The 24214-nt window shown below is 40.8% G+C and overlaps 1 protein-coding gene across 2 annotated transcripts in view; it reads right to left on the bottom strand.

The window, feature by feature from the left end:
- Window positions 1-451: 451 nt before the first annotated feature.
- Window positions 452-24214, bottom strand: part of slco4a1 (solute carrier organic anion transporter family, member 4A1) — a 41393-nt gene continuing 17630 nt past the window's right edge. For both annotated transcript variants that reach the window (XM_056242725.1, XM_056242726.1), the window contains exons 2-12: window positions 13130-13721; window positions 9516-9888; window positions 7986-8076; window positions 7298-7419; window positions 7100-7211; window positions 5634-5788; window positions 5270-5522; window positions 3154-3316; window positions 2615-2790; window positions 1687-1900; window positions 452-693 (exon numbers count right to left, since the gene is read on the bottom strand). In XM_056242725.1, the coding sequence (XP_056098700.1) occupies window positions 514-693; window positions 1687-1900; window positions 2615-2790; window positions 3154-3316; window positions 5270-5522; window positions 5634-5788; window positions 7100-7211; window positions 7298-7419; window positions 7986-8076; window positions 9516-9888; window positions 13130-13537 (2247 nt within the window). In that variant the 5' untranslated portion in view covers window positions 13538-13721 and the 3' untranslated portion in view covers window positions 452-513. The remainder of the gene's footprint in view (window positions 694-1686; window positions 1901-2614; window positions 2791-3153; window positions 3317-5269; window positions 5523-5633; window positions 5789-7099; window positions 7212-7297; window positions 7420-7985; window positions 8077-9515; window positions 9889-13129; window positions 13722-24214) is intronic.

Genomic DNA, 24214 nt, shown 5'->3' with positions numbered 1-24214 from the left:
CAATACACTATCTTTAGTACATATAACAGCTTAACACTTTGTCGTCATTTCTCCACATTTGCTGTAATTCTCTCTTACCGTTACATTTATATTAAGTGCTCTTTTCATATATTGTCCATGGCTTTTTCCTTGCAAAAAGGCTCTAATTTTTATACTTAAATTATATAAATAATTCTAGTTTATATGCATAATCTATTCTCAAATCAAGATTATGTTTGCTTTTGGTAGGTTCTGTTTATGTAACTCATACTGTATGCTCTGATTTCAGCTCTGACCTTTGGTCGTTCATTGTGACATAGATGCTTTCAGTTCTCAGGAGTTTTAGGCTGGTGGGCAATAAGAGTATATGAGAATATATCATAGATGCATGTTGGGAACAATGTACTCCCGGAGGGACGGGGCACAGTGAACAGTGATGGTGTTGACCTTATACACACACACACACACACACACACACACAGAAGCATACACGCACAATTTGAGGTGAGGTGTTTTTTGTAGACTCGACTGAGGTCATAATTTGGCATGCGGGTTTGAGATGATCTCAGGGGGGATGTCTTTGATTGGCAGGTCTCTGTTCTTCCCCCCACTGTCATGGCCTCCCACATCTGTGCTCTCACAGCTGCTCTGGGGAGACTCGGGGGGCGGCTGGTAGAGCATGCTGGCCATCAAGAAGAAAAAAGTGCCTAAAACCTGAGAAAAAGAGAGATAAGAGTTAAGATTAGATTGCCGTTAGGTTCATTTGAAAAGGTTTATGCGATTGATGTGAACCTGATCTAAAAGTCAACGGCTATTGATTATAAACAATAGGCTTCAATGGTGAGGCCGCATTCAAAATCTGGGATTAAAAATCTGAAAATGAAAATATTTATGAGACAGTAACATTTAAAATGATACAAAGATTTTTATTTCAAATAAATGCTGGTCTTTTTGAACTTAGTTTCTATACATCTATTTACAACATTGATAATAATCAAAAATGTTTATTGAGCAGCAAATCAGCATATTAGAATGATTTCTGAAGGATCATGCGACACTGAAGACTGGAGTAATGATGATGAAAATTCAGGGTAGGAATAAATAGCTTTTTAAAAAAAAAATTTTTTTATAAATGCACTGGTGAGAATACGACACTTCTTTCAAAAACATTTCAAAATCTTACCGACCCCAAACTTTTGAACGGTAGTTTACTGCATATATAGTTGTTTTTTAAACGCATTTTTTTCTAGAACACTTCTATGTCACAAAAATGGCGACAGATATTAAGACATTATGGCATTTATGTTAATTTTTCAATTCAACCTTTCACTCAAATTGTTCAGCTGATAATATAATTTGTAAAGATTCGAAAATATTTGTATTAAATTAGAAAAATGCAAAATGGAAGCATTTTCTCTTGTGGTCTCCGACTAAATGGCCTCCGGTAGAACATTGACGAGACTAAGAGTTTTGTAAAAGCTAAAGTATAACACATCAAGTGGGGACCAAAAATCTCTTTGTCTCTTCAATGTACCACTGAAGGCCATTTAGTGCTGCAAAATAAATGGCCTCCTGTGGTACACTGAAAAGTCAGTTTTAAGAGTTTCATACAAGCTAAAGTGTATTTAATATGGAATGAATCAGCACTGGTTTCTCATGGAACCTTATTTGCATAATTTCCACATATTTTCAAGTGTTTTTCTCTACCTTGTAGATGATGCCTGCAATGAGCGAGTACTGGCTCATGGCTGAGTTGTGGTACAGATAACAGGAGCCGTATTCCCCACACTGCTCTTCCCACAGCAGACAGGAGATGTCAATCACGGAGCCGAACGCTATGGGGCCTGGGATCCCACCGAGAGTCCTTACTACGATCCACTGGATCCCAAGCCCAAACGATCTCTGACTGTCAGGAACACACCTGCAGGAGAAGACAGTTACATTACAACATCTAGATTATAATGTATGCCAGATTAGAGATCCAACTATCTATTAGGAATGAAAAACTAGCTTACTACTTACTAGCTATTACTTATAATGATTTTTTTTCCAAATGTAACGTGAAAGAGTAGGCATTATTGCACAATACATTTGAAACAGTAGTATGCTGCATTGTGGCCACATGACCTAATAACGTTTATTTTGCATTTTTAATCTAAACTACTGTTGAAAAGCCAATAAATTTTTTTTTTCTTATGCTCACCAAGGTGGCATTTACTTGATAAAAATAAAGTAAAAACAGTAATATTGTGAAATATTATTACATTTTAATATAACGGTTTTCTATAATGTGAATATATTTTAAAATGCAATTTATTCCTGTGATCAAAGCTGGATTTTCAGCATCATGACTCCAGTCTTCAGTGTCACATGATCCTTCAGAAATCATTCTAATATGATGATTTGATGCTCAAGAAACATTTATTATCATCAATGTTGAAAACAGTTGTGCAGCTTCATATTTTTGTGGAAGCCGTGATATATTTTTTCAGGATTCTTTGTATAACAACATTTATTTGAAATTGAAATATTCTGTAACATTTAAGGCATCCTTGCTTAATAAAAGTATTTCATACAAAAAAATCTTACTGACCCCAAACTTTTGAATGGTAGTACTGTATATGCATTGTCATACCTGAGTGTGGCAGTAAGTGCAGGGATGCTGCAGAGGAAAGTGAAGAAGATGACGACGAAGAGGAACGTGAGGAAGGCTGGCATGTGATTGCAGGACGACACACACCTCCCTTCTTCAGCAAAACCTTGTTCTCCCCATGATATATTCCCTACCACACAGCTGCACCCAGAGAACACCTACAAATGTGTAAACACACACACACCAACAGGGACAAATTCATAATCAAGAATAAGACTCATTTTTATTCTGAGATCCTCTTATATGTAAAAAAAATGTTGTGCCAAATCTAGTTATCGTGACTAATTTTTATCTAAGAGTAAAACACATTTTTGCATCTTAGTTTTAACACTTCAGTTCAGTGTTATGTTCTGAAACTTACAGTATTCCTTCATTGTACAAGGTCATATTTGGGAGGATAAGACCCCTTTAATTAAATTACCTTACAAAATGTATGCAGTTATGTCGAGTTAATTGACTGATCGTGTTGTTAAATGCATGTACGTGACACTGAGAGAGTGTAGAACGTGAGGTTTGTGTACCTGTCTGCCTCTGGGGCTGTTCGTGTGGTTGAGGGAGCTGCAGCCGGCATGGCAGGGAGAGAAATACATCACTCCATTCGCACCACACACAGGGTTAAACAACTCCTTAACACAGTGACATCCAATGTTACAGCTTACGGTCAGATTGCCCAGATCCGAGAAGCTGAAGGGAGAGAGAAAATGTTTAGTTATACATTTTGTTTCACCTCAACCAATCAATAAAACACTGTCAGTCAATCCCCTCTTTCCTGCTCTGGATATTAATTTACACCATTATGCGTGTAATAAATCACTCACATGGCATATCAGACTTGATTGAAAAGGTTAATACCTACAGGCAGGGCTGCATGATAATAGTAAAACTGACAATCATGATTATTGTGCTAAAAATTATAATCATGAATATTGTCATTTTAGCAGTTTAGAAGATTATTGCACTTTTACATTAGCACAAATCAAGAAAATGTCAACCTGCATAGTACCATGTTGGCCAATAAATTAACACACTCTTTACTGTACATTATACAAAGTGGTACAACAAGAAGCTTCTCTTAAAAGCTAATCCAGTGAAATTCCTAATAAAAACGGTTTGATTATTCAGTGATTTATTACAGTTAATCACTGAGATTTGATCACAGATTTAGTCACAGCAAACAGCACAAATGACCATGTAACGACCATGTATATTTCTTGGTTGACCACCCACTTTCATTTGAGCAAAATATTGGCTATTTTAGAAGGAGGGACTTATGCTGCCATACTGCACGTTGCACTTTCTCTCATTCATAGTAATACAAGTGCAAAGTCTTGGTATATCTAAAGTCTTTAAAGGTGTAGTAAGCAGTTTTTGAAAAACGCTCTTGAAAGTGCATCGGACCATGCACAACAACAAACTTGTCAAACAAGCATGTCCACTAATGATGGGAGAAGAGAGAGAGCTAAGCAAGAGGGAGATTTGAAGAAAAGAGAGATGGCTGAGAGACATTACAAAAGAGAAAAGATGAGAGGAATATCACTGGAAATAGAAGGGGATATGGTCAGGGAAGAGCTTTAGGACCCGCGTTAATATTAGAAACTCTTTCCAGCACTGAAGAAACCGAATTGGGTAGGCCTGAAATCGGACACCAAGGTTGCGTTGTTTCTGCTCCATATGCGAGTAACATTGGCTTTGAGTGTGTGCTGCTGGCGACTAACAACGGACTCTTGCTTGTATATACTCTTGTGTACTGTATGTTCATTTTTTGTGCTTCCTTATCGTTCGTTTGACATCTTCGCTTTATTTTTCGCAAAGCATTATTTTGCTTTGCTTCTGCTGATAAAAGAGAAACTCTTGCATTGCGTGTTCATGCATTTGGGGGGCGGAGCAATGAAAGGAGGGGTGTGTTTGTTTGGGTTGATTTCAAATATCAACAGTGTTCAACAAGGATTTTGAAAAATCGCATACTGCACCTTTAAGCTTTGTTGCCAATGCAAGATAACACAAATGTCAAATGAAACGTCTTCAGGGTATATATAACCAACGGGTCAAATATTGCAGACGATTATTCTTAATTAATCTAGAGAAGCAGAAATCGTGATAACGATTAAAATATGATTTACTATGTAGCCCTACCTAGGTAACTAAAAGTTGAATTAATTAATAATAATAAAAAGATTGTCATTATTAATATCATAGAGACGTAACTCTTTTTTTGTTTTTCTTTTCTAAGATCATCTTTTTCTTTCTTTGTATTGTATTATTAATCTGACATTTCCAGACTTGCCTCAACAAATCAATAATAACATATCTGTCTAGCCCCTTTATCTTTATTGATAAAAACGGAATAAATCATGACAAAAACCTCCTGATGGGAAAAAGTCTCTATAGAATTTCCCAGTATTGAGGGAGAAGAAAAAACATAAATGTTTATTCAAAAACAAAGATGTATATTTCACATCAATTCATTAATTTAATTTTCCCCTCTTCACTTAATAGGAGAGTAGACCGCAGTCAGGAAAGCAGGACTAATGGGAAACAGGACAGAGTGCATTTTTTCATTAAATAATAAATGTGCTTGATTAGCAATGAAGTAGTTAATTTTGTTGATGCATTTCATGAGTTCAAAGTGTTCAGTACCTGCTTTTGTGGATTTCTGTCTGCAGGTAGGGGGCGCTGTAGTTGTTGTGTGTGAAGTTGCTGTAGTATGGGGTAGTTACTCCTGCCATGGGCACATTAGGACAGTGTACCAAAAATATGAAGATAGCCGTTAGGCTGACCAGTGCACACAGCATGCAGAAACGGATGATCCCACGGCAACGAAGGTTCAGCTTCTTTACAATGAAGCCGCCCAGGAAGGTGCCACCTCCACCAGCTGGTACCACCATATACCCTGGAATGAGAAGATGGAGTTAAAAACAACTCAGTGTATGTAGTTGTTTGTTATATTCTAAGAGTAATTTGAGCAAGAGGGTATGGCATTGCGTTTAATTGTGATTTTTACCAAACCAGGTTGCTGCCTCTGAAGCACTCAGACTAAACTGAGACTCCAGAAATTTGGGGCCAAACGTGGACATCCCAGCTATGAGTGTGGCCTCTGTGGCACCAGCAAGACACAAAAAGATGAAGGTAGGGTTTTTCAAAAGAAACAGCATTGACCTATAGAAAAAAAGAGGGAGAGAGAAAAATTACTCCTCTACACATTCAGTTGTCACAGTTCACCATGGTGTTACGATGCTCTCTACTTTTTATAGATGGATTTTATAGGTAAAGAAGGAATGGGATAGAAACATGACACAAGTGGACATCAGCAAGACGAGTCAAAAGAATATTCAAATCCCTCTTGTTGGATCCCAGGGACAGATAGATTTGAGTGTCATTAAGAAACACAGTATCTCTTTGCAATGTTTCAAATATAGACCCTAAAGGAAGCACACACGAGGAGAATAAAATCGCACCAAGAACGGAGCCTCGAGGGACACCACAAGTGAGAAGAGCTGCACCCAAAGAGAATTCATCACCAGTATAAAAAAATGTACATTAATATTTAAATAAGACTGAAACTATTTAAGAGCATTCCCCTGAATGCCCACACAATGCTCCTAACATGGGATAAGAACAGCGAAGCCAAATGTGTCAAATGCTGCACTACTGCACACAGTAGACTTGCCGAAATCAACAGGCAATAGTATGCCGTTTGAAACTTTTACCAATGACGTTACCATGGAGCGGTATTTTCTAAAACCTTTTTTTCATTCAAGCCCAAAATATACTTCAGCCGTCTGCGTGACGTAATTTTTGTAATCAGGAGGGTCCGCGAGCAGCCCAATTTTTGTGACCGCATGGATAGTGCGGCGCATGTGCGAGTGACTTGAGCGCTTTAAAAACAAAATCCACTAGATAGTGCTAATAAATAGTGTAGCAAATACACATTATTTCAATTCTGTGGATGACCATTTATGGATAACATACAACAGCATCAATTGATAGCATTGATTTGTGCTTTTGTCTTTTATTTCTTTCGAAAGACTCATTGGTGCAATTGTCTTTCAATGGCCTTTGAAAACTGAATGGAGGACAGGATAACAACTGAAGGAGGTTTTAATGATAACTAGTGGAAACTTGTGGCCAAATAAAAACCAGCAAACCAAGTGAAAAACGACAGCCCGATAACTTGTATGTGGCAGTTTGTTGGCTCTTTAAGGGTAAAGTCACAGTGAAAAGTGCTAATTTGAAAAAGTGCTAAATCCTCAATCTCAAGAAAATTATCTAGGGACCCATCGCCCATCTGAATTCGCTGAACTCGGCAAACTAGAAAACTACAGCCTCAGCTCCTTCCCATCAACCAAGTTTCTAAATATAAACATGGCAGTACACTTATGCTAAAAGGTGGTGAAATTTGTACGATTGTAAAACCACCAGGGGAAACCACTTTTAGCTCACTTCCTCTCTCCTGTCATGCGTTCATACCTGGGCATGTCCTTTACTGTTTTTCCAAACTGAGGATCAGATGCAGTGACTTGACTGCCATCCTTCAGCTGGTGGGCCTCTGAGACACGCATGGCCACATATCGCTGAGAGCCTGCAAGATAAAGGAAGTGAGACAGTTTTTCACACTAATACTATAATGTACTGCAGTCACTTGACTTCTGCGCTTATGGGTAGCACCTGGTAGCTGCCGTGGGTAACCCAGTATAGGCAGAGCGATAACCAGAGCCGCTGCTCCTCCTGCCAGGAAACCAATCCACCAAGCTCCCACCCACAGTGGGTTTTCAGGAGTCAGCTCTGTCCTGAGGGAAAGAGAGAGATTTTAGCATTAGAAAGTTTTACTGCTAATAAGACTGTAGAAAAATATTTTTGTTTTTTTCATGCAAGATTTCAGTTTGTATTGTGCATCATGGAAGTCATAAGATCCAAATCAATCCTAGTCTGTTGAAGAAATGTAAATTTAATTCTCACTAAACCTTTTTTTGCTTGCCTATCTAATATAATCTTAAAATCATTTTTTTTTCAAACTTCCAAATGAATATCCAATTTTCATTCACTACACACATACATTATACATTTGTGATGCCTAAATTCATTTGTAGCATTTAAAAAAGATTGATTTTAGTTTCTAGCTTTTTATTTTATTAGACAAAATAGTATACAGTTTTAATATTGAACAGTTATCAGCCATGGCATGAAAATTAACAGCCTTTTGGCCTTCGGTCCAAAAATATAATATAGGTGCCCTCTACATCGAATTGATGATAAATATAAAATCACTGGGGGGGGGGGGGGTTCTACTAGAAAGTCATGAGGATGAGTAAATTATGAATTTCTTTTCTGGGTGAACTACGACTTAGCCACTTACGTTTGGTCAATCTCTGTGTAAATGTTGAGAAAGAATCCACCCAGCAAGTATCCGGCCGCAGGTCCTACAATGGCGGCTGTGTAGAAGATCCCTGAGAAAACAAAAGCAGCACATCAAGTCTCTGTGGCTCTCTCCATTGCCCCTTGAGTCATTTAAAAGCTGGTCTGAGTTCACAGACTTCACACTGATTTATGTTTGTTTTCAATCAAAAGGCACAGTAAGATGCAGTTTGAAAGTTCCAGTGCCTATGTCTGGAGTGGGGGGCAAGCAGGGTAGCGATTGTCCTCAATGCAATGGCCTTTGATAACTGGACGGTGGGGAGAAAAACAATGGAAGGAGGTTTTATTTATGTCTGAGGTGGAAACTAGTGAGGCTCACTGATAACGACAAAAGAAAAGTGAGTAGGTGTGTCAAAGCCTGAGTTAGACAAAATGACAGGGTTCAGTGAGGGCAAATATGAATTATTGAGTGTTTTTCCATGTAAACTATAAGACAATTGATTTTTTGTGTTTTTTTCTCTTTTTTTAAAGAATATCGATCTGAGTGGTTGAATACATTTAGCTACACATTTACAAACACACCCTCTGATGAAATCATGTCCAATCAATTAATGGGCATGCACCAATATTAGAACCCTGAGAAATCTTTATTACATGTGAGCAAATTCGGTGTTATTTCTTTCCAAATTCTGATTTCCATTGTAATTTTTCTGAATCTCTGGATTCCGCTTTAATGCTTTTATTTAATTTTAAATAAACAAAAAGCATGTCTAATCAACTGATTTAATAATTGTATTACAATTTTAAAAACAATAGTGCCCTATGAAATCTGTTGTACAGTGTTTGTCCCAAACGCTATTTTAATTTTTCCTAATTTATCATCAAAAATGTTATTAACAACAAGTACAACTAAACATTTCACATGAAGTGTTGCACAACAGAGGTGTACTGTAATTTTGTAAATTCTGTTGATTGTGTGACTTTTCTAAAATATTTTAATAATTGTTTTATTTTTATTATTACTTTAAGTATATTTTACAAAACGATAGTAATATATTTGTCATAATTTCTTTATAGGGTTATTTTTATTTATTTATTAATTGTACAGACCTACTTTTTATTTATGTATCCAAATTTCCCCAAATTTCATTTTAATAATATAACAAATATATATAGGGCCCTACAGTAATACAATGCTGCACTATTCTGTCTAAAAAAAAATAAAAAAATAAGTAAATAAAAAAGTTAAAATACTGAAAACTAAAATAAATTGACTTAAATGCTAAAAGTAAATTTAGGCATCACAGCAGCGCAATGTACAGTATGAAAATGTATATTCCTTTGGAGAATTGCTAAAGATTACATTTAACAGTGTTTTAAAATTTTGTTATAAGTGAATTTTAGATGACAGAAAAGGGTAAACTAAATTTCAAAATAGGGGAAATGGGCAAACAGAATAAAATATCTAATATCAGTATATATATATATATATATATATGTTTTATGTTTTTCATGGCATCATCACACTCACCTATGTATACAGGTGCGTAGTTTGACTTGACATTCTCATCGAGGTAGGTGACCCCGAGGGTGTACAAAGGGGTTGCCCCGACCCCATGAAGAAACTGGCCCAGCATAAAGACGTAGCGGTACGCTGACAGCCCACCTTCCTCGCCTACACATGCCTCTGTGTGATTGGCCGAGCACAATCCCATGCGCTGCGGTACTCTCACCTCATAGGGTGGTGTGGTGAAATGGGGCAGGGCAAAGACCAGAGACCCCAGTGCCATGATGAGCACACCCCAGCCCAGCCAACGAGGCTTATGACCCGTACCACCAAAGTAGCTCACGAATGTCAGGCACACACAAGCAGCAATGTCGTAGGAGCTCGCGATGAGTCCCGCCTACAATGGCAAAACAAATAACACATTGTGTTATTAATAATGCTGCGATATACACTTTCAATCTAGCAATGGATAACAAGGCTGAATCACAATTTGAATACAATCTATTCTACAACGTGTCTTTTGGGCCATGCATACTTTTTGAACTATTATTACCTACAACCCATTGCGATATGCAAGATGATTGGTTTGCAATACTTCTATGATTTAGTATGAAATTTTAAGAATACATACATTACTGCTCAAAAGTTTGGGGTTTGTTGTAATATATATATATATTTAAAAAAAACAAGGGAAAAAAATAAATAAAGCAAGAATGCACTAAATTGATAAAAAATGACAGTAAATACTGTTCTTTTGAACTTTCTATTCATCAAATAATTCTGAAAAAAATATTACACTGTTTCCACAAAAATATTAAGCACCACAACTGTTGATAATGATAATAAGAAATGTTTCTTGAGCACTAAATCAGCATATTGGAATGATTTCTGAAGGATCATGTGACCCTGAAGAAGACTGGAGTAACGATGCTGACATTGAATTCAGCTTGCATTACAGGAATACATTCCATTTTAAAATAGATTAAAATTAGGGCTGCACGATTTGGGGAAAATGTCATATTGCGATTAATGAGGTCAATATTGCGATTGCGATATGCGATTGCGATATAATAAACAAATGGTTTCATGAGTCAACTTGCTTGGTTCTAAAGTAAAATGCACACACAGATTAGTGATCATTCTGTCTATTAATGTGTATTTCTCAACTCAAACTAGCAACAACAACTAAATGATTGATAACACCTATAATGATCAATAAACCATTGATGTCTGGATAAAAATGACGACACCCCCCACATTTTAAACGTTAATTATAGCCATCCAACATTACAGTAATTCCATCAATACAATTGAAAGCTATCAACTTTTAAAATATTTATTAGGCTTAAAAAATAATAATAACAGCTTTTAAATTAAGTGAACTTCAAACAATCCTCACATAAACCCATAATAAATGCCATATTTACCTGTGCCCTTCCTGTCTTAACAGGTAGGATGGAGGATTTATATACAGATTTATATACAGAAATTGAATAAAGTTATCAAACAGTCTGCGCTGCATGAATTATAAATTATATATAGACTAATCCTTATTAAAGCTACAAAACTTCTTTAGTCAAGAGCAGTGAGTAATTTTCTGTTCCCTTTGTTATTTGATTAACTTTCCCGACTGAATGCTTTATTCGCCGGTGTTCTGACGATTCATGCTACCCATCGAGATTTGCTACTTACTGGTTATGCGCATGTGCAGACTTTTTTAACAAAAGGTACATTTTCATGTGTTATAAAGTAATTTCCCTTTAAAAAATGATAACTACCATATGAATATTTGTACGGTCAGCCAGCTGAACAAGAATAACTGAAAGTTTCAGTTACTAAGGAAAGGTGTGCTTTGACCATAGACAGTATAAGAAATGGACAGAGCCATCTCATTGGAACTCAGTTGAGACAGTTGAAGCCCATTTTTAGCGATTTCTGAGCACTTCCGTTCCTGACGCGCAGACTCAAACCGACTCAAACTAAGCTTGATGACGTGAGCAACCTGTCTGACAGACGTTAATCTTCTAGTAGCTGTGCGTGAAAATTGCCAACGTTAATCTTGCAGAGACGGGGAACTTGAGCAAAGAGTTATTTGGCGTGAGTGAGCAGGAGTAAGTATTCCGTTGCCTTTATGGACTCATTATCTATGGGCTTCTCCCTTGACGGGACGTCCCCCCGATTGCCTGCGAGCTTCTCCTCCTGTCTGTACGGTAATTTCTGTACAGCGCGACAGAGAGTCGAGTGGTTATGACGCAATCGTTAGCCTATTTTTACTAAAACTGTTTCTACGGGGCCATAATGTAACATAGAAGGTAATGGAGCACTTTATACATTGTCGTGTTTCTTTAGAAATAAATAATGGACAAATGGAGTCTTTAAACGCCTCAGATGTAAAGTTATTCGCTGTCAAAGTGACGCCAAAATGAATGGGAGTCAATGGAAATGCTAACGCAAGTGAAGTTCTGCTACAACATGGCGGCTCCCGGCCGGCTTCAACTTCCGGTCGATGGATTACCCCCTTGGCTTTGACAAGTCAATATTTGATGATAATTTTTACTTTTCACACCGTTTTAAAAATAAAAACAGTAGTCTACAGTATACAGTAGCTACTCATAACTTACAATTGTATTGTATTATAATTGTATTTCATATAATATTAATCGACATTCTGTGATCGATTCGCACTACGGTAGCATTTTTCGACAAGGCAGCACAAATCGTCAGAACACCGGCCCTTTAAGAGCAGCCGTTGCTGAGACGCGGATCTCACACGCGCCTCATTCTCTCACAAGCACAACTCTTTCGTTCATCATAAGACTGCTCTTATGTTATGAAGATAATCGACAAAACGACATTTTGGCATAATTGTGTGTGTTATTGTTCGTTCAAGCTCGAAAGAGAACTGTATTCTGGCGCTGTCTGTGCATGCGCATTATACTGGCGCGCGTTTTTCTGTGAGTCACATTCAGGACATTCACAGGCAGCACGCTCTCTTTTGACTTCTTGTCGTGCACAATTGTTTTAAGGCATTTGCACGAATAAGAGCGGGATCATGTAACACTAGTCAAAGGATGACAAAAAAGAAGAGATGCTGTGTTCATATAAAATCGCGGCATTTTGCGTTATATAATCGCATAGGTTTGACATCGCGATTACGATTCGATTAATCGTGCAGCACTAATTAAAATAGAAACCAGTTACCAGTTATTTTAAATTGTAATAATGTTTCACAATATTACTGTTTTCACTGTATATTTTTGATCAAATAAATGCAAGACTTCTTAAAATCTAAAATTCTTACCAACCCCAGACTTTTGAACGGCAGTTCACTTGATCATCATTAGCACAATTAGTAGAAGTATGAAATTGGGATTTGACCTAAGGTTAAGCAATGTTTTTCATCTAGAAAGTACTATACTACAAAAGTGTTGCGTGTCAAATCAATATATTTAAATGTTGACTGAACATCCTTTAAAACAGTGAATGGCCAAGAGAACAGTAACATTTCATAGTTGATAAATATTCAATATTCAATCAATCGATACTAATACATTTAAAAATCTCATGCATAGAAACTTATATGGCACCAATATTTTATGCCACACTAACTTGACATTTATATTTACAAACAAATTGACCTGGTAGCTGCGCAGATCAAAACGTCTCTCGATGGAGGTGATGACGGTGTTGATGAAGCCGTTGATGATCATGCCCTGGAGGAAGGAGGCCACACAGAGGAAGAAGAGAAACCAGCGTGGGGTGTTGAAGGTCTGGATACACTGTGGGCTCAGTGCTCCCCATCCACACAGATTCTCGGAGTCCGTTGGGACAAACTTCAGCCCAATGGGTGGCTCTGTGAGCTCAAGCCCCAGTTTGCCTGTATTGTGGAACACAGTGAGTGCATCTCCAGATGGGCTACCAGGCACAGAGTCCCGGGACTCCACGGGGCTGGGATTGTCTGGACCGGGTCCCAGTGGACTGTCATGTAGGACCAAAAGCTCTTGCTTGGAGCTGAAGGAAGTGTCATTGTTTAACAGGTGGGGCATGGCCCCAAAAAGGGGGCGCTGTGACAGACTTTGTGAAGAATAAGAAAACTAAACTTTTCCACAGGAAACACTGTTTCTATTCTATGTGTAGTTGTACAGTGTTACGACGGCAGTGTTTGGACAATAATTCCTTTACAGAGTTTCTTAGAGTGGTGAAGTCATACAGATCTTGGAAAGCTTAATTCTGCAAAGAAGAGGGAGAAAGAGACACTCAATACGTTTGTAGTCAACTTCAGTAAATCCTCAGTAAATCATCAACTTGTTAAGCTCCAAAAACAAATCGAAAGTGATCAAATTTAAGACTTTTCTCTTTATTCAGTGAAGTCAAGTCCAAACGGACCCCAAAAAACTCTAATGAGCTGGGATTAGTTCTGCATGCCATCCTTGTTCCACAAAACACTCTTTTGGGGACAAACACCCAACATGCCAGACTCACACTGCACTCCTGTTTTTTGGCAGAGCCTTTCCTTCACCTTCTTCAGAGTGCAATGACCTACAGTAGCCCTCAGGACCGTTAGGAGATTTTGAATATTCCTTATTCAGACTTGAGCTGAGTAGAACTATGCAAACTAGAGAAGTAAAGCCTTCAGCGTGAGACCCACGCAATTGACACAATTTTAACACCACACATCCATATTCTCACGCAGTGAAAAAACTTTGCGGATACAAGATGACACAAGATAGAGCATGTTACTTTTGATATGAAACAAAGTCTCAAATTCTGTCAATTGTATGATGAAATAAAGAAAAATGCCGTTTTGTGTCTATAATGTGGCGTGACAGAACGCCTCAGTTCAAGCGGCATGTAAACCGATCATCTCTTCCTCTTTACTACCAGTTCACGAAACAAACCTGAATGAACATTAGAAGGTATGTTGAAAGATACAGTAAAACTTACTGAAATGTAGCCTATTATGTCTCATGTAATCACTCAATCAGTGTTTCAGCCGAGATAAGACATCCTTAAAACAGCTTGTAAACAATAGCTGTGTCACATAACGTTACATTTACCTCAGGTTAATCGATTCTTGGGCTCACAATTAGATTAAAATAATTTCTTGGTGTCACGATTCAATAAAAAATCGATTCTGGGGGCCGTGATTCAATAAAATTCATTTCTTGGGGTCACAATTTGATTAAAAAATCGTTTCTTGGGGTCACGATTCGATTAAAATCTATTCTTGTGATCACAATTCAATAAAAATCGATTCTTGGGGCCACCATTCGATAAAAAATAAAAAAATAAAAAAAAAATTTGGGGGGGGGGGGGGGGGACACGATTTCATTAAAAATAGTTTCTTAGCGTCACTATTCGATAAAATATCGAATTTCCGGTTTGAAAAATTTCGATTTGATTCTAAACTTGTTCTTTAACTTTATTTAATTTATTGTCCTTGAAGCCCCCTCCTTATACTGTATATAAGAAAACCTGTGCCACAAATTGATTGATATTAAATACAACTCATAGATGCAATTCAACTTTAAAGTTGTTGAATTATTATTTTTCAATCAACTTATAATATCTGAATATTTTATATTGAACTATTTTATTCATAATAATTACATTTTCTGCCTTTTAATTTTTCAGGAAATTGGTAATACTAGCTATATTGTTTAGATTTGTTCCCCTGGTACAGTTTTGCCATGTGTTTATTATATTGCATTTTTAAGTGTCACACTGACTTGCCTTGATTATCCACAACAATGAGGCTTGACACAGATAAACAATGAAATAACATTTAATAAACACTAGGAGCCAAACAAAGATACATACCAGAATGAAATGTTAACACATTAGAACAGAAGATAACTGAGGGTTTAAATACACAGTAGCAACAAGGGACAGGTGAGACTCTTATCAATTAAACAATTAGCTGTGTCTGAAATCGCTCCCTATCCACTATATAGTGCACTATATAGGGTGTCGGCCATTTTGGAGTGGTGTCCGAATTCTGAGTGAACGACATCATTGATCATTCCCTACATTCGTTCACTACTTTTACCCACAATCCTCTCTGATTTTGAGTGTACATCCGATGTACACTTGCTGAAGCACTATTTCCCAGAATCCAATGCGTAGAGGACTGAGCATGCTGAAAGTGCAAACCAGAGATTACTTTACAGCTTTTTTTCTACCTTTTTTTTATTTTTATTAATCATTACTTGAATAAAACATTAAAATATTGAGAAAATATTATATAGATGAATGTTAAAATTAAAATGAACTGATATTAATAGGGTAAATTATATTGGTATGTTTTTCTTTTTTTTTAAAATATATTATTTAGGCATTAGGCCTAACTCAATTTAATGTGTTTTACTATAAGCCAGGTGTTTTAATAATTTGTGGAATTGTTGTTAATTCGTTAAACTGTAAGAAAGGGATGACAATTTGGTGGATGATTTAAAAATATTCGTTAATCATCTGTTCATTCGAATGTAATCATAAAGGTCGCCTGAGGGCGCTCAACGACCGTCATGTGTGAGCTTGAGTTTCTAACAATTTCAATTGATGAAACTACAAAGCTGGCACGGAGGTATATATAATTACAAAATAAAGTCATTATAATTGTTATTGTTGTTAATATTATTTTATAAAGTAAGTAACGTAAGATAAAAGGAGTTTTATCACTACGTGTGACGAAGCCGTTTCTGCTACAGCTCCAGCTCTCTGACGCACAGTGAAATGAAGTGAGTGAATTCGGACGCTGACGGTTACATTCACTCCTTGCAGATATAGTGCACTCAAATGCTATACACTATATAGCTGTAAGAGACCGTGTGCGTCTGAGGCTGATTATGGATTGCTCGTCAACTGAGTCTTCCTCGATCAGAAGGAATAGGCAAATCCAATGATGCAGTTTTAGTATTTATTGAGGAGAAGTCAGGTACATGGAGATGATGATGGTTTACAGGTATCAATATGACAAAATAGGTGTGTTTGTAGGTGTGTGTGTGTGTATGTGTGTGGTTATCTGAAACAGAAAATACAATAAAATGTATATTAATAAACATGTAGGCTATGGTTACATATAGTTGCATAAAGAAATGACCCGCAGTAAGACCAAAATCCACTAGTGGGAGCTCTAACACTATAAATTAACTTGCATAGATGCCATAAATCTCCACATGGTGAAAAGTGCCAAAATAGGCGAACTATACATTAAATATAATATTTACGGTTATTTACAAGGCAATAACTAAAGTATATACAGTAAATGGCTACTTTATGAGCGCATATGGAGCGCCGTAGCGCATATGGAGCGCCGTAACGGCAACAGCCGTATAGCAGTAGTGAATAACACGAGTATAACAACTTCGCCATCTGGGCTAATAACTCTGCAATAAACGAGTCATTCATGCAAAATCCGTACTTACATCTTAAGGACGCACACAGCACTCATACACACAAGATTCGCGCAGGATAAACAAAGGATGGCAATTCTCTGCATCGTGAATACTGCTCCCATAGCACTGACTGGACTACACCAAAGTGAAAGCGCCTAGCGTAACCACGAGCGATCGGAACTACAACGAACGCATGCATTATGGGTAACGTAGTCTATGTCAGGGCACAGACTTTTAACAGCCGCCCCTGTATTTGACTAGCAAATACACTCATTCAAAAGTCAACTAGTTTGAAGGAATGCCGCTTGAATCCTCAGGCATTTCAGGGAGTTCCACTAGTTTGGTTACCGGGCGAATGTAGATACTGTCTTTAACCTTCACCTCCGCAGCTCGAACAACACCATCTGTCCCTGGGAAAACCTTGGTGATGGTCCCAACAAGCCAAAGTCCTCTGGGAAGGTTGGAGTCAATGATCATCACAATTTGTCCCACAGTAGCATTATTAGTGGATTTCCTCCATTTATGTCTCAGCTGAAGCCCTGGGAGGTAGTTCTGGACAAAGCGTTTCCAGAAATGATCACTGATCACCTGACTGTGTTTCCATCTTCTGTTGGAAAGAGCATCATGAGGGCCGTATACTGCCTGTGGTAAGGCAGCGTCGCGCCGCCCCATTAGCAGCAGGTTTGGCGTGATGGGGTCCGGGTCAGCCACATCAGATGAAGCATATCCGAGTGGTTTAGAATTAAGGAGTCCTTCAACTTCTATGAGAGCTGTTAGGAGCACTTCCTCTGCCACAACTTGGTCTTTCAGGACACCTTGCAAGGCTGACTTAACGGATCGGATTTCCCTCTCCCAAGCTCCCCCGAAATGAGGAGAGTACGGTGGGTTGAAGTGGAAGTTGATAGTCTGATTAGCCAGTTGCTGTTGCAACTTTGGTGCCATGCTCTCAAAGGCACTCTGTAGTTCTTTATGGCCGCCCCTGAAATTGGTGCCCCGGTCAGACCACAGCTCGTACGGCTTTCCCCGGCGTGCAATAAACCTGCGTAATGACATTAAGAAAGAGTCAGTATCAAGGCTAGGGATGAGATCTAAGTGAATGCATCTAGTGGTGAGGCATTTGTAGATGATTCCCCAGCGTTTCTCTCTCCTACGCCCAATCTTAATCAGGTATGGTCCGAAACAGTCTACGCCTGTAGACCAGAAGGGCGGTTTGTAGAGTCTCAACCGAGATAAGGGAAGGTCAGCCATCTTTGGTGTGGAGGGTGAGGCACGCCATCTCCTGCAGTCCACACACCGGTACTGATGTTTCTTAATGGCCTGGCGACCTCTGAGGATCCAGTAGATGCGGCGTAACTCTGCATAGAGTCTCTCTGTACCGGGGTGAAACAGCTGAATATCATAGTGCTTTATAATGAGCTGAGTCAGAGGGTGATCGGGTGATAACACAACTGGGTGGATGCTGTCAGGATCTACATCTGTAGCTTGACGCAGGCGGCCTCCCACTCTGACTAGTCCACTGAGGCTGTCATACTCAGGGGAAAGGGCGCTGAGACGACTGCTCGAGCGAACAGCGTTACCTGCTTGTAAGGCTTGGAACTCCTCTGGGAAGCTGTCCTTCTGCGCAGATTGAAGCAGCTGGGTCTCTGCCTTCAGGCGCTCACTTGCAGTGTAGGAGGTGGTAGCCGCCCCTTGCAGGGATTGGTGAGTGGCCAGAATCAAATCATCTAAAGATGTGTACTGTGTTGGATCTGGCAGACTTGATGATACATTTGTAAGGCCACAGAAGGCAGTCTTTCTGAGTTCTTCACTGCTACATTCTGGGAACTCTGTCGGGGACTTCGGCCAGGTGTCAGGAGTCTGTGTGAGAAAGTGTGGGCCCTGTGACCATCGGCTGGAGACCGTGAGCTCTGACAGTGGTTTCCCTCTTGTGATGTCATCGGCTGGATTATCATCAGAGTTCACATACCCCCACTGTTCCGGAGAGGTCAGCTCCTGTATCTCACAGATCCGAGTCCCCACAAAAACTTTGTACCTGCAGGAACTGGACTGGATCCACTGAAGCACTGTCGTGGAATCTGTCCACAGGTAGACTGAGTGAAGGGGTAGTGAAAGCTCAGTTTGGAGTACCTTGGCCAGTTGGGCTCCAGTGAGCGCAGCACACAGCTCCAGTCGGGGTATCGACACCTGCTTACGGGGCGCTACTCTGGAGCGTGACATGATGAAGGAGGTGGAGATGTGAGCCTGCTGCTCTATGACTCTGAGATAGGCCACAGCTCCATACGCCTTCTCTGAGGCGTCACAGAAGATGTGAGCCTCATATGTCGCACTGTTGCTGTTGTGAGGAGGAGCGTAACATCGGGGAATGGTGATATACTGGAGATAAGACAATTCCTTTTCCCATTCGAGCCAGGACCGAAGCAGGTTTCCTTCTATGGGCTCATCCCATCCTCTCTCTGTGCTCCACAGAGCCTGCACAATGAGCTTTGCTCTTGTCGTGTAGGGGCAGATATAACCCAATGGGTCATACTGACTGGCCAGTACTTTGTAAACATTGCGCAGCGTCACAGTTGTGTAGGAGACAGGGCGGTGCTTGTATCCCAGGATGTCAGTAGTGCAGTGCCAGCTGAGACCCAGTGTTGACTCCTGAGGATCAAGGCTTTTAAGGTTTAGCCATAGTTCACAACTATCTGACCTGGCCGTACCTGGCAGATGAGCGACCACCTCAGGGATGTTGCTTGCCCACTGGCGTATCTCAAATCCACCTTGGATAAGCAGCTCTCTCATTCTGTCAATGAGCAACTTGGCCTCTTGTGGGTCAAAAAGGGACTGCAGACAGTTGTCCACGTAGAAAGCTGTGTGGACAGAGTCGTAGACGTCTTTATAGGTGTCTCGGTGCCCCCTTACGTGGCTCTGAAGGGCAAAGGTAGCACAGCAGGGGCTACACGTTGTCCCAAAGGGCAGGACTCTCCACTCATATACATCTGGGGGCCTCTCTGTTTCACAGTCTCTCCATAAGAACCGCAGCAGTGGGCAGTCTTCAGGGAGCAGGCGGATCTGATGAAACATGGCCTTTATGTCTCCGCTCACTGCTACAGGATACTGGCGGAAACGCAGGAGTACACCCAGCAATGTAGGCCCCATGGTAGGTCCCGGCAGGAGGTACTGGTTAAGAACGGTCCCCTGGAACTCAAAGGAGCAGTTAAAGACCACCCGAGCTTTGTTGTTATGATGTACAATGTGGTGTGGTACATACCAAGATTCAGCAGAGCTATGAATCTCTTCGGGAGTCAGTTTTACAACATAACCAGAATCTATCAACCTCTTGATCTCTTGGTTATATGTGAGTGCCAGGTCAGGATTCCTAGTTAGCTTACGCTCAGTGGACCTCAGAAGGCCTTTAACTACTTCAGATGAGACATGCATCTGTGGGAAGTCCTTCTTCCTGAGCAGAGGGGTGGCATATCGCTCTACACCATCCACAGGTACTCTGATGGTCTTTGCCTCTAACATGGCTATGGCCTCTTTGTCCTCCTTTGAGCGTGTGACCTCCTTCCCAGGTCTATGAAGGGGAGCATCTAGTTGCCATAGACGCTGTACATCCTGTTGAAGGGCAATGGCAGGAGAAAGGCATGATATGTTCAGGCAGTGCGCCTCCCCCTGCTGTGTAGGCATACTGCAGCTCGGACCCTGGATGGCCCACCCGAGCTTGGTGAAGACAGCGACAGGTCCTTGGGCTGAGCCTCGCAGGATAGAACCTACAGGAGTTATGAGGTGGGCATTGTCAGAGCCGATTAACACAAGTGGCTGTATCTGATTGAATCCTTCAAGCTGCACTCGTTGTAGGTGATGATACTTCTCCTTTAAGAGCTCCACTGGGCATGACTGTTCAGCTAAGCTGAGCTGTTGGGCGGTGAAGGCACGCTTGATCTTATAACGTATTTCTGGCTTGGCCTTTGGGGACACGTGGAAAGAAACATAGCCTCCTTTAATATGGATCACATCTTGACGAATAGTACGCAGAGACAGAGTTTCTTCCTCCTGGATTAAACCTAACGACTTGACAGCAGCAGGGAGTATAATGGTTTTCTCTGAGCCATCATCAAGAAGAGCATATGTGTCCAGAGATTTCCTTTGATAGTGTAACTGGATAGGCACAACCTTAAGCATTACACGGCCAGAGTGACTGATAGGATCCAAAAACACTCGGCTGGTGCTCACTGTTAGGATATTCGGGTCCCTCCTCTTCGCTTCAGACAGGTCATGAAGCACTAATAAGTGCTGTTCTCCACAGGTGCTACACATCTTCTTCAGAGTGCACTGCTCGGGGGTATGTTTACGGCCACAGCGCCAACATTTGGATTTTTCCTTTATCCAAGAAGCTACAGCTTTGAGGTCTAGCTTCTTAAAATCTACACAGCCGCTGAGGTAGTGCTCAGTCCCTTCACAGTATGGGCAGTATGGCTTAAACGGCTTCTTCTTAGAGGAGGGATTAGGATTAGTCATGAGTGCTTTAGTGTCTATCTTTGGCGGTGTTTGAGCGGGATCAGAGCCATAATATATGGATGTAGACTTACACTGTGCCCTGGACCCTGCAGAGGCTCTGGGGTTGCCCCTCTCTGGGCGTGGTCTGTCTGAGGGCTGTGGCTGAATGGCTTGCCGTGATAACTGTAGAACTTGGGACTTGCGCTCGAGCCAACCGGAGAAGTCGTACATATTGTAGGTGCGACTGCTGCCAGTGCGTATGATGCCACGTGTGATGCAGTACTCAATGAAACTGTCTCTGTAGCTAGGCGGAAGCTTAGTGAGTAACCTATCTACGTGTGAACCACACTGGAGCTCACTGGCTGCTACATCGTCCATAGTACTGAGGAGGCCCACTAGGCTGGACACTGCCAGGGAGAAATCTTCAAAGGCTTGAGGTTCACCTGCTTTAATAGGAGAGCAGTTAAGTATAGCACTCAGTTCACTCTGGACTAATTGCCTGGGTTGCCCATATCTCTGCTCTAAAGCTTTCATTGCACTAGTGTAGGGAGTGCGGTCATGAATATAGCGTCTGGCCACTTGTAACGCACATGGATGCTCTAACTGATCTATCAGAATGTGATATTTATACTCCTCTGTGAGATGAGCATGTGGCCCAAGTAGGCTGTCCAGTCCTTTCTTCAGTAACACAAAGTCACTATCTCTACCTGATTTGAATGTCCTTAGTCTAGGTTTTGGGATGCCATATGAAGATGCTAAGAGCATCTCCATCAGGTTTGGCTGGGTGACTTCAGCTGCAGGAGGTACTGCGTCTTGTGCAGTACATGCAGCAGGCAGTGAAGGATAGGCAGAGACTGATGGATAGGCAGCAGAGTAGTAGCTGGCAGAATCAGGAGGAGGAGCTGCATAAAACTGGCTATAAGTCTGCTGTGCTGATATCCCTGGTGGTGGCTGATACAGTGACGCTGAGACTACAGGGAAGTCGTGGGATTGTGCAGAGAGTACCTGGGTGGAGCTGCCTGGAGGCTGTGAGTGTTGGTACCTCTGACTGTATAAGGGCTCAGCCTGACGTGGTTCAAGCCTCCTAAACTGTACTGATTGGGCTACTTGATTGACAGGTTGTAGAGCAGGCTGAATCACATGACTCATTCTGGGGGGCGGAGCAAGTAGCGGTGCCGGCTGAATACCTGGATGGGTCACAGGGATTCTCAACTGGGGAGCAGGCTGTGGCACGGACCAGGGTGTAGACTGACCTGCAGGCTGAAATGCAGTATTCACCCTGGGCTGCAGTACAGGCGGTGTCACTGTCGGTTGCTGAAGCACAGGTTGAGGTACTAGCACTGCGCCTGGTTGCTGTGTAGGTTGAGCTACAGGATTCGGTGACAGCGGGCCTGGCTGAATATTTGAAATAGGTTGAATAATAGGGCTTAAAGGTAGTGGAGCTGAATTTTGCAGTGGTGAAGATGCAATGTGTTCTACTGGCCTTAACAGGTTCACAGGCGTTCTAATGTCCTGCCTCACTGCTGGTGCCAGTACGTGTAGCTGATCAGTAGTATGGATGTTGCTCATGCTCGCACTGCTATGCTGTGGTGTTTGGAGTAGAGCAGGAAGTGAAGCGGCTCTATCTTGCTGTTGAGCATCACTCTGAGTAGGTAGAGGACTGCATGACACACATGATCGCTCCAGTTGTTCCACACGCTTTGTTAATGCACCACTGGTCTCCTTCATAGTGATTTGCATCTCATTCATCGTTTTCAGTACACTGCCCCAAGCTGCCTCCATTCTCTTCCACTTTTTCATCTCCTTCTTCTCCTTATAAGGTTCCTCTGAACTGCTGCTGCTTGAAGACTCTGTCTCCTCTGGATCAGGTAGGTCGTGCTCATACTCCGCCAGATGTCCCGGAAGCTTTCTGCTCCTTCTTGGACGGGAACTATGCTTTGGACTCTTCTCCTGAGGAAATTCATCTTGTGAAGTTGCCATCTTGTTGACTCAGCCAATAAACATCCGGCTCGAAGGACCACTTGTAAGAGACCGTGTGCGTCTGAGGCTGATTATGGATTGCTCGTCAACTGAGTCTTCCTCGATCAGAAGGAATAGGCAAATCCAATGATGCAGTTTTAGTATTTATTGAGGAGAAGTCAGGTACATGGAGATGATGATGGTTTACAGGTATCAATATGACAAAATAGGTGTGTTTGTAGGTGTGTGTGTGTGTATGTGTGTGGTTATCTGAAACAGAAAATACAATAAAATGTATATTAATAAACATGTAGGCTATGGTTACATATAGTTGCATAAAGAAATGACCCGCAGTAAGACCAAAATCCACTAGTGGGAGCTCTAACACTATAAATTAACTTGCATAGATGCCATAAATCTCCACATGGTGAAAAGTGCCAAAATAGGCGAACTATACATTAAATATAATATTTACGGTTATTTACAAGGCAATAACTAAAGTATATACAGTAAATGGCTACTTTATGAGCGCATATGGAGCGCCGTAGCGCATATGGAGCGCCGTAACGGCAACAGCCGTATAGCAGTAGTGAATAACACGAGTATAACAACTTCGCCATCTGGGCTAATAACTCTGCAATAAACGAGTCATTCATGCAAAATCCGTACTTACATCTTAAGGACGCACACAGCACTCATACACACAAGATTCGCGCAGGATAAACAAAGGATGGCAATTCTCTGCATCGTGAATACTGCTCCCATAGCACTGACTGGACTACACCAAAGTGAAAGCGCCTAGCGTAACCACGAGCGATCGGAACTACAACGAACGCATGCATTATGGGTAACGTAGTCTATGTCAGGGCACAGACTTTTAACAATAGC

The sequence above is a fragment of the Rhinichthys klamathensis genome, unplaced genomic scaffold (genome assembly GCF_029890125.1).
Source record: "Rhinichthys klamathensis goyatoka isolate OS25496 unplaced genomic scaffold, OSU_Roscu_1.1 h1tg000748l_1, whole genome shotgun sequence".
In the NCBI taxonomy this organism is placed as follows: domain Eukaryota; kingdom Metazoa; phylum Chordata; class Actinopteri; order Cypriniformes; family Leuciscidae; genus Rhinichthys; species Rhinichthys klamathensis.
The sequence above is the reverse complement of the archived record's forward strand: the minus strand, read 5'-3'. Positions and strand labels throughout refer to the sequence as shown.